Consider the following 11,868-nt stretch of genomic DNA (forward strand, 5'->3'; position numbering starts at 1 on the left):
CCCCCCTTCCCCCCTCTTCCCAACCCTTTCATTTTATTACCTCTTTACTTTATTTTCCTCGTTCAACTACTCATGACTGAGTAAGAGTAGCTCGAATGAACGACCGCTCATCATTTCTGTCGTTTGCCGTATGTTCTTGGTTACGGTTGAGACGCATTTGCAGGTAGCTCATCTCGTCTTCGCTTTATGTGTGGATGATCGATCCATTTCCGAGGGATCTTATGAACTTGTCTCTTTGCCATCGTAAATGATGCATGGGTTTGCGTCCAGACGTCTCTCTCTCACTCGTGGAATCGATGATTGCTTGATAAGAGCACACAGAAGCCTTAGTTCGGTCAAGTATTGCTTGGAAAAGAGAATAAATAATTATATGGGATTAGAAAAAAATAGATACTCGCTTTTTCTTGCTTCTTCGGGGTCACCACTAGTCGCGAGACAAGTGAGGATTTTCACAAAAAATATCTGTTTATTCGAGAGAACTTTTCAATCAATCATTATCGTATTTCTCCAGTCGCGTCTTTTCCAAGGCGTCTCCATTAGCTTTCAATTACGACAATTATATTGCTCTGAAAGATTAATCCTGGTAATTCTAGCTTGGAGTGAATTCACCTCGTAAAACATAGGATTTTAAAAATTGGAAATTTTTCAAATAAAATTATTCGACATTAATAGTCATCAATCAATATCATCATTGCATCAAGGGGAAAACCGAGTTTATACAGTACAATCAGTGAATTCTGCTCTTTGCCTATATTCCAGTGAATTTTCGTAAAACAGAAATTGTAAACTGTGGCAAAAGGCCTTTAAAAGGTTAAAAGGAGAAACGCTGAATCTGAATTTTTTTCTAGAGAAAAGCAGGACGTGTGTGGATTAGCACGACTGGATAGTCGGCGAGGAGTTGAACAGATACGCAGGGGAATTGAGAGAGAGGATAAAATAATCGTATAAGGTAGAGAGACACTGGTGAGCCTTAGATGGCTCGAGTGTTTGTCCAGTCGTGTGTTGTACCTAGACAAAAACTAGGATAGACCTAGAATGGATTCAAACTCGTTTCACCAACATTATAGGCTGAAGAACGATTTGATCTTAGGGCACCCTGCACCAATAATCACCCACACATGGTGTGGAAAAATATCTATGTACAGTAAATGCGTAAACACTTGGATGAAATAGCTAAAGCCTTTGGTGAGGGGTTAGCAGCTGCGAGTGCTAGCACATCTTCCACCAACTCTGGTGCAGTGAACTTGGCAAGAAATCCAAGGTTGTGGGCTTTGATGATCTAGTTTTACTCGGGAGATATGATTCATCATTATGCATTCATGTTTTCTCGGGGAGAGGAAATGCGTTCACTTCTTTCGAGATGGAGTATTTATCACTGAAGTCACCGGACAGGTCTTCCTTGGAATAGAAAAAAAAGGACCGGTTCATTGCCCTTATGTTTACAAGAAAATTAAAAACCAATCCCTGTACTGTTCAATTATTTTTTCAAATCTTTCGTTCAGTGAGACGAGTCATAAATTCACAGCATCGAAATTATTCCTGTTATCTTCATCTCGCTAATTCAGGGTAATTAATTTGAAATTCATCGGGAGGAAATTCTTCGTCTCATCGTCAGCGAGTAATTTTCGAAGGAATAGGTTTCCATTACTTCCATGTCAATTGGAATTGGAATTGAGGAAATATTCCCTCTATTATTTTTTCTTCCAATTTCTTTTCAACGTTGAAAATTAAAAATATTAATTATTCTCTATTCCTTTTAGGGCTCTCTTCATGGAGATTAGAATCTCCTCGAGTACGAGGCATTCTTCCTTTTTTCCCAGTACCATTTGTACCTTCAACTTCTGAAGATTGATGGAAAAAAAAAATCAATGACGCGATCATCCGATTCGGATACAACAATCCCGAAAGTCGATATATCGGGGGTAACATGAGTGGATTTATGATGGGTAATGCGATCAGACATCACTAGCTTCACTCGTGTTCTCTCGCGTCCTCCAGCCTCGAGGGTACATTGATCTTCTCGCGAATGAACTAGACTGGCCATTTGATTACGTTAAATTGACCGATCAATTGTTGTTCAGCCTCTCCAAACACGAGGAAAACTTTGCTTTTATAGCCAGTGGCAGGAGTTCAAAAAAATGGAAAGAATGCAAAAAATAAAAAATACAGCAGAAGAATGAATTTGGAATTCCTGGAACGGAGCGAAATGTTCTGATGTCCTCCCATTAAATTTTCTACACGCTCTATACGTGATGGATGGAATTCGTGTTGGGATGGGGAATTTCGGTGTGTGCTGGAGGCCGCAAGGCTGCCTGGAGGACGCCTGCAGGAAATGCTATGGACCCTCTGGAATGCCGTCAACGATACAAACGGAATATACGTTCTAATATATACAAACTGTTTTATTCACACGTGTGTGAATGTTTATTTGGCAGTGTAGGGGCCTTTTGTGATGCTCAAATGAATAAGTGTGGGAGGGAAGCGTGATGCGAATATTGCAATGGCAAGGGTACCTTTAGGGTCAGTGAGCTCCTCTCATCCACTGGTGGTCATTCAGGGCTTCTGAAACCCGTGTCAGACACGTGCACCATCAGTTAAATTTGAAAGGTCTGACTCTTCATACCTGAATCGAATCATACGAATGAAAAATCACGACAATGAAAACTCAAGATGTCTGGGCTATCGACTAGAGTTGGCTTTTCAGTATTTCGGAGAATTGTGTCTCCATTTTCTTTTGGTCCATTTTATGCTATCGCTTTGGTGGGATGAATCAGAGTTGGATATCGTGAGAATTGATTCGGAGAATGGTTTTCACTGCATTCGGATGACTGGAACGCTCTTGTCCTTTTCTGGTTGCGAGATCGTTTGATGGTTCAATCTGTCGATTGCTATGGTTATCATCGTTTTCGGATGGATAAAAATGGAAATGATAATCAAATGGTTTTATTCTATTTTATTTTATTCCATTTTTGGAGAAAACATTTCTTTTATCTTTCGATAAATCCAGACAAATTGGAGATTAAATTTCTTTCTTTCCAATTTTCCCTCTGATTTTTACAAACGAATGAAACCTCCGAAATATGCTGGAAGCGTCAATTAAAAGATATATTTTAACCTTTTGACTTGACGTGACCCCATGCCAGCACCTTCACTCCATTTTATTCCCCAATCATTCCATCGGGCCCCGAAGAAAATTCGTTAATCAGTGAAAAAAAAATCGAATACTCATGATAAGATGCAAACATCCTCAATTAGAGAAAGCCAAAGATTTTGGGTTATGATTTGTTGTCCTTCCTCCACCCATAAATTCCAAATTGAATATTATTTTTCCCCCCAATGCCCTGGTGACTCCTCATGCGAATGGAATCCCAAAAGGACTCTTTCTACACACCCAAGGAGCCGCCGTAACATTTGCGGTTTATATTTCGGCAATTACGTGTGCCATCGTGTAATTGGCGCCTGGAGGGGTGTATACACTCGCTCCGACTCTCAGGAGGTATCCTCAGAATTTCTTTGAATGCTGGGCGACGATATTAAAACCCAGAGGGAAGATCTGAATCACTGGTGGCTCGAGGTCTTGTGGTTTTCTAACGTGTTCCCCTCAAAAACGACTCTCACATTTTATCCACAACCAGCAACAGGTAGTTGATGTAAGAGAATTATTCTCTTCTCCCCTTTTTTTGTTCCACTAAAGAGGATAGCTCCAGCTATTCCTGATGAGTCTCATTTAAAGCGATTCACCATTCTCCACTGGCAGCTCGAGCCAGCCTTGATTTCCAACGACGATACGAGAGACTGGAGATATAATTGAATTTAATTCTCCAGTTTCAGCATTACTCAATACTCACCTCAATGTCACTGCCAAACAAGCCTCGAGTTCCGTTTCGAGTCCAACAACTCAATTAAAATAAAAGCAAATAAATGGAGGAGAAGAAGTCCGATAGCAACGAACTGAGACCAGGTGTATCCAATCATCAAACTCTCCATTGTCTTGGTCTCAACAGATGCAGAACGATCATCGTCACGGAAGTCGCGTGTTTGCATCCCAAAATTTCGACCTCACACGAATGAAACGAGAGAGACAGGAGGAAATAACAACTGAGATCCCGGGAAATGCATGAGCGACTTCATCCAAGTCTGTAATATCCTGAAATTCGTTGATCCATCGATACTCTCTAATTCGTGGAACGGGAACAAGTCAGGAGAAACGAACAGGTGCAAGAGACCCCGTTCCCAGTGCTCTCTCCTCTGATTTCCCCCCAGCATCTCACCTTCCTCGTTTTACCTTGAGGGGCAACCTAGTCTCATCTTCCCAACTGGACGAGACCCTGATGCTGCCTCTTTGCGCCTTCATTCTCAGTCTCTAATTCTTCCCGGCGAAGAAATAACAAAGCTGGAGGGTGTAATGAAAGAAAAAAAAGATGAGAAAAAGGGAGATAAAAAAAATGAGAAAAAAAAGGTAATTGACCGCTTCCTTCGGTGCTCCTCTGGTCACTCTTGTTCAGCCTGGAGGGAACGGGGGAGGGGGCTGATAAAAGCCCGCCCGTATCTCGGTAGCAAGTATTCCATTTTGGAGGGGGCGTTCCAGCTAAATTTTGACTGGGTAAACTGAAAGACGAGAGGAAATAATGGCCCCCAGCTTGGTACACTCGGTTCGCTAATTTCCAGTGCTAACTTTACAGCCGTCCCGAGAGAGGAGTTCCGAGTGCTATTTCGGCGGCTTTTTCTCTGTTGCACATGTACTCACACCCCATCTTGGCTGAGTGTCTGGCGTTCCTCTTCAACGACTCCACAATGGACCGCCGCTGAATATTTAACGTTTAATGAAAATAAAAATGGAAAGGGGGGAATGCGTTTGGGAAAGGCATCGACGAGAGTGAAAGTACACCGGAATTCTTGAGGCCGCCCAGACTCACTCACTCACTCGTACATTACGCAAGATATGTGCCAACAGGTGCATTGACTATGTAATACGGGCCCAGCGTCCCACTGCTAACTCCATCCTGGCTTTCATTAATCTGTTGGCTTTCTTCGATTAATCCATTATTTTATTTGTTCTTTATTTGCGTACTGAGATTATCGGTTATTCTTTTAAGAGGGATCTGCATATGTTCGATAATCTTTCAGCCAAAATTCTCGTCTTTTTGTTTATTTTTTGGGGAATTTATCGATGGGATTGCCTTGGAAATATATGATGTTTTGGCATTTCGTAGTTTTTAGCAAAATTTTCGGAAAAATGCAGGAAAATATTCGCACCGCCTAGGAAATCTAAAAACGGTATATCTTTTTGAAGTCAATTTGATCCACGGCTTTTCAGAAAAAATATAAAAATGAGAGGATATCGGTGATAACTTCTTAATAAGGTTCGACGATTCGCTTTCTGCAAACGTTAATCCACTTTATCGGCTGCACGCAGTTTTTTTTTCGGTTTCGAATCGCTGCGAGTTTGTGGAATTATCATGAGTTTTTCTCGGGGATCCCGGCATTTTTCTTTTGGCGTTCTCCTGGTTTTTTTTTACGATCGTTATCGGAGTGCGAGGCCATGTATCTGTAATTATATCTGCAATTATAATTTTTTTGTGGAGAGAATCTTTTAATTGAGGACTGGAGAAAAGAAATTGAGTGATGGTCAACTTTCTTCGTCGAATTGGTTGAGATTAATTTATTTCATATTTTAGTTTTTGTTAATTGATTATTAGGAGGTTTATTGAGATTTTTCCGTTTTTTAAATGATCTATAGGTTATTGCCATTGAGAAATTTTGTTTGTGATTGTGAATTTCTAATCATGTATTGTCGATAATATTTACTCAACCATGAATCCCGGACAAAAGAGAAAGAGCTTCTCAGAGGGAAGAATTTATGTGAATCACCGTCAATTTTACCTCTCCTACTCGCGCCGATAAATATTTGCCGCACATCGTAATCCCCTTCGCTTCATATCCTTGAACATTACTCCAGACAATTATTGATATTGCCTGTTTCAGTCCCGTACAAGGATAAAAATCAATTATTTAACCCGATTTTTCTTCATCCCATAGGCCACTAGAAAATTACTCGTTAAATCGCTAACAGCGTATATTCGAAATAGAATTTCTCATCATTAAGAATAAATTGATTTCGACGCGTAACTTTTGTGCAAAAATCCAGACTACAACAATTTCAATGTAAAAATCTCTTGGAAGCCAACAAGTAGGTTGCACTATGACTAAATGTCAGGGGTAAATTGACCAGGGATTTGTGTTCAGTTGAAAAGGAAGTAGTGAGAGATGATTTTAACACGAATATACCGTGATTAAAATAAGTCGTGAGTTTCTATTGAACATGTTGCACATGTATATGATTATCACCTGACGGTGTTGTGCGTGGCGCGGGTGAAGTACACGCACACCAAGTATTACTTATAACATACTTTCCCTTGTGCACATGAGAAGTACGGGTGAGTGTATTTACTATTGAAGTAGTTTGCACGGGTATATTATATTTGTGTGCCATGTTAAGTGTCCGGGCGTGTGGTCCATAGGATGCAGACTACTGCATCATCTGAGTGAGGGGTGAGGGGCCAACACTTATAATAAGAGATGTGGATTAACATAAATCTAACCGCGGTACACCGTAACGACTACCCGTACGACAGGTGCGTGAGTGTATTACGACTTTTTCGCGGGAGGGCATGACTCTGTGGTTATACTTTCCGCACAACGTTTTTTTTTTCAATTTTTTCTCTTCACTCGTTCGTTGGTTACTGCAACCCCTTCCCTCCCTATCCCCCCCCTCTCACTCACTCTCTCTCTCTCGGTTTTTCACCGTTTATGCAGTAATATCTGGAAATAAAAGAATATTAATTCTGTTAGTGGGTTCATAAACGTGAAATACGTTTTCTAGCTCTTTGTTCAGAGGATATTTTTCGTTGCTCTTGCTTTATGAAAATTGTTTCATGAATACAATGAGTATTTTTTATGTTCTGGTGTTTTTGCTTTCTGGAATTTTGTATTCATGTATTCAGCAGGTGTTGAGGGTTTGAAATGACTGGACAGACGGAGGAACAATCAATTTCTAAGATTGTTTTCGTGGTTTTAATTTTACGAATAAATATTATTTCAATTATTCATCAATTCTTGGGAGATTACATACCACTTGCTGCAAGATTGAACTTGATTTTTCAATGAATTGAGAAGATTTTAATTGAATATTCGTGTATTATTTTTAAGTACATGTTTGCGCTTTATGTTTTGCACGATTTTTTTAGTCGTAAGATGCAATTTGTTTCCATTTACATCAACTTCTACTTATCCCATTAACCCACAAACCGCTGGACTGTGAAAAAAAGTCAAACATTTATTTAATGTTTTTTTTGTTGAGGAGAAACGTGACGCACGCGACGTCCTGTGGGCGGTTGAGCCCTCCAGAGCCAGATGGTTCCTAGGCAAAAGCTTCGTTTTATTTTGCTACAGAGACTTTACCCGAGCGATTATCCCCTTTGACTGCTGAAAATCGCAGTCTCTCTCACAATACTTACAATTGGTGATGCTGGATAATTAAAGGGCTCGGATAAACCGGCCAGTTGGCATCGGTAAGGCCCCAGACGCCGATCTCCACTGATGGATCGATCGAAAAACGTGATGTTTCCTTTGCTCCGTTAGTTTACCCCTCTTGGTATGTCTCAATGATAAAAGAACCAGGCGAATGGAAAAATTTTTAAAGGCGTTTCAACGAGGGAGATTATCTCGAGTGCAGTTTGCCAGGGGATGACATAAGAGACATTTTTATACATCGCTGTTTGTAAAAAAATGAGGTCAGAAATGTGTCTCGCTGCCAACGTATCTTAACCTTTTTTTTACCATTTTTATTTTCTCATTTGACGCTGGGCAACATGTGTCTTGATTCCGCGCGAGACCTTGACAAGGGAAAATAAATTGTAGATTGCCTTCGCAGTCGCTGAAGAATTTAATTGGTCGTCAGCATTGAGAGGCTGCTAATCATAATGAATACTATATCATTGAACTTAACTCTATTGCGACATTCTGTTGACAATGGAAACAATGGGATAATGTACATCCATTATTTTTAAACAAGTGGCTCTGGGATTTTGGTTTTGATTTTAAACAATTACACACACACAATTAAATTTTTGAGTTGACGATTACGTCGGGTTAAGACTTTCTTGTTGTTGACCCAACAGATTAAAGAGTGGATTCGGATTCTTAACCAGAAAATTGAGTGTCGTGCTGAGGGAATAAGGAGGATATTGAACGCGAGGGTGTTAAAGAGAGGCAAGATTGCAGTTAACATGCGAAAGCAATTACGTTTACTCCCATGTATTTTCCCGTGACTCGATTTACCACCATGAGGGCCACATTTTCTCTGAGCAAAACCAGAGACCTACCACCTCTACATAATTTATCCAGCTTTAGAATTCTCGCGCCTAGAGAGCCACAAGTTGAAACAATGTCGCCGATCTCGGAGGGGAAAAAATTTGTCGATTGACTGAATCGTCCTGGAACAGTTTTCATCCTAGCGGTTTCGTTGAATTTACGCCGATCGAACTCGAGAACGTCGTCGGGGCAAGTTCGTTAGGACAAAACCTAACGTATCATCGTGATGACTCTTCGATCCATGAATCAAGTTTGACTGGAGTTAACGAGGCGACTGGGAGAACATCACGAATTTAATGATTTTCCTTCGATTTCTTTTTAGGTGGAATGGGAGTACTGCCACGCTGTCATTTTTTCATTTCTATGATCTTTTAATTTATAGAAAAATAGTCGATGAGTAATTCAGTAATTGTTTACATTAAGATGATACCGTACGTACTCGAAAATGGACAATTACCACAATATTCAAGAAATTAACTGATTCGCCTATGAGAAATTCGACATAATGATTTTCAATAATTTTATATTACTTTGTCGTTACTGAAAATTTCAAGTTTTCTTATTTGAAATTTCAAGCGTAATTTTCCAACAGTGTAGTTGAACTGATGCTCTTGTACTAAAACATAATCTCAGAGTCATGCGATTATCCGGAAATGATGGAAAGATAATACTAATAATAATAAATTGAGTAAATAATGCAGATTATTTGAAAGGGGCATATTTATCTAAATTGCTTCTTCATCAGAGTTATTTTAACGACCTCTTAGCGCAACGTCTACCGCTTTCGGAAGCATGCTATCAATTAATTACCATCACCAAGGATTACTTAAAAAATGCCATCTAGTTTCTCCACTTGTTAATCCTTCAAAATTATTCTGATTGCAGATAAATCATGTTCAAACGACTGGCAAAAGCGAGGCGACACAGCTCAGACGAAGTTGGTGCCTCGCTTCCGCCAACTCCAATGGACGAGCCACCGGGAAATGCAGAGGCATCGAATAAATTCCTCGATGTACCAATCCATCAGGCATTTAATCCAGCAATCCTCCGTGGCTCGAGATTCAAGTATGCGAGAAGAAGTTGTGGCGATGCTACGGCAATTCAGTCAATGATGCTCAACGACGAGACTGGAATTGGTACACGCGTCGAGGTTGACAATGATTATCAGACTGTCACTGCTGTCCCGGCCTTTATCGTCGAGCATGAGCCTGAGAAAACCCGAGGTAAATGTTTCTCTGCACTCATAGACAATGTCACCGCATGATTTTTTATGAAATTCTTGAAATAATCAACCAGAACTTGCATTTTTTCGTGCCAGAAAATAATGCAAATGCCTTAATAGATTCCGTATAAATTTCACGCTATGAAAACATCAAGTCTTTCGCTTGAAATTTCACGAGTAATTTTCCAACAGTATGTTGGAAATCATGAAAATTCAATTCTATGTCATGTTTTATGTTCACAATGAAAGAACCCGTAACGGGAATTGTAACTTCTCTATTTCTGTCGAGTATTTCTAGTGGGAATTTTTGAAATAGACGACGATAGCAGATTCCCATGAATTCGATTTTATTCTTGCCCAATGGCAATTCAGATTTCAAGTTGATGTGGCAAAACTGTTGACAGCCATGAAAATTCAACATAATAGAATTCTAGTATCTCTAAATTCAAATGAAAGTTGAAGAAAAAAGGGACATTGTAAAGACATCCGACGAATACTCACATTCTCAGAAACCCACGTGACAAATTCTACCATGGAAACGCATAAAGAGAATGGTGAATGTCCGATAAATGCAAATGAGGTATCAGCCTATTGATGCTCAATCGCGATGGTGCGATTTTGCAATAGATAAATCAATTACGAAATCAATTGTACTGAATCGACGTGGGTGGCTGCAAAACTTCCGTTAATTACCCACAACGAATCAATCTGCAAAATAATTGAAAAATTTCCCCATCAATTAATTAGGCATTTTGCCAGAGCCCTATAGAGAGCTGCGACGTCTCTCAACCGAGCTAATGAATTCTATCATTCCCGGAGAACAATGGACCGTTGATGGTCTCATCTCCCTCCATAACGCGTCTAAAAACAAGTTGGAAGAAAATGATAATAGCTCTGGTGTGATTGACGGCCGTGTAAAATGCCCCAGAAAAGGTTCTCCCCCTGCCATTACCCCACCTCAATTTCCTATTAACAAACTATAAATTAATAAACCCTATAAATTCCAATCTCCAGTAGCCCAGCAAGTGGCATCACCTCGGTTGAAAACCGGTAGCCATCTGCCTATCATTGAACACTACAAAAATCCACGAATTAATCGCAAGACGCCGCGAACAATCCGGATATTCCGGATTGTATCAAACCCACCAAGCCGGTCGCGAGCACTCTTACCTCAGTCGGACAAACCAAAAGAGGCAAAAACCTCAAAACTACAGCATAAAAAATGAAGAATAGGGAAAAATGGGATAGTATTAAAAAGTAAGTAGCATTAACCCCACCACAATGACCAGTGTCCTCGAGGACTCTCGGCAATATTGTCACGTGGCGGCTCTAAGTGCACCATAAGCCTTCCAGAAAGGAAGGGAATGAACGCTCTGCTACTTGCTAGAATACCCCGGCATGGATGAGTGCGTGTGTGCGTGGTTATAACACGATGAGAAACGACAACAAACATCCCAACTAACATAACGCTGAAAAGCAAGTAGTTGTCAGTCTTGTCGCTGGATCTCGTTGCAGCAACTACAAAACTTGCCTTTGATACACCTCAAGTGCGTGCTCCCTCCTCCTCACGGTTTAATCGATAACTCGTTCAGGCCATTTACCCCTCATACGACCAATCAATTGCATCTCCCTTTGGACATTGGACTGACTCTCTTCGTCTTACCCAGGATACGTTGGACTACTGTCCTTGGCCGGGAGAAGAACAACTCCGGCCCTAGCCATATCTTGAAAACCGGAAATTATTACGCTCGTCGTTTGGCGTGCGAGCCAGTCTTTTTCAAGATTTACGACGAAGCTCATAAGTCCAGAGTCAGGAACACTACTATCCGGACTTGCAGGGCATACAAGGTACATCCAGCACAAGTTGAATTTTACCCCTCTTGTTGTAGGAGATAGCCCCAGTCATTTCCGAGGAGTCATCGAACGCACATCAGTTGGATACTTAATGCAGTCCTACGCACCGGATGTTACGAGCCAGTGCTACACATATCTCATCCAAATGAGACTCCAATGCACATTACGAGGGGCAAATAAAAAGCTGAGATATTTAAAAATATATCATACGGACGAGGTGTGGAGGCTATCCTTGAGGCCATACTGAACTCGGTATTTCGACATCGTAAAAGTCAACAGGGCGAAGACGTTAAACCCGCCAATGCGGCTTTGATGGTACATAATTTAAAAAAAAATCAAATAAGTGCACCGAGCCATTGGAACTGGTGCTCCTTTTTTCCAGTGGTTTGTGGCTTTGAGAACCACTCTTGACCCCCCCC

At 40.6% G+C, this 11,868-nt stretch overlaps 1 protein-coding gene across 2 annotated transcripts in view; it reads left to right on the top strand.

The window, feature by feature from the left end:
- Positions 1 to 11,868, top strand: part of LOC105265094 (uncharacterized) — a 25,159-nt gene that overhangs the window by 7,628 nt on the left and 5,663 nt on the right. For both annotated transcript variants that reach the window (XM_011302395.1, XM_011302396.1), the window contains exon 2: positions 9,259 to 9,596. In XM_011302395.1, coding sequence (XP_011300697.1) covers positions 9,266 to 9,596 — 331 coding nt within the window. In that variant the 5' untranslated portion in view covers positions 9,259 to 9,265. The remainder of the gene's footprint in view (positions 1 to 9,258; positions 9,597 to 11,868) is intronic.

Source organism: Fopius arisanus, unplaced genomic scaffold (assembly GCF_000806365.1).
Source record: "Fopius arisanus strain USDA-PBARC FA_bdor unplaced genomic scaffold, ASM80636v1 scaffold00027, whole genome shotgun sequence".
Classification (NCBI taxonomy): Eukaryota; Metazoa; Arthropoda; class Insecta; order Hymenoptera; family Braconidae; genus Fopius; species Fopius arisanus.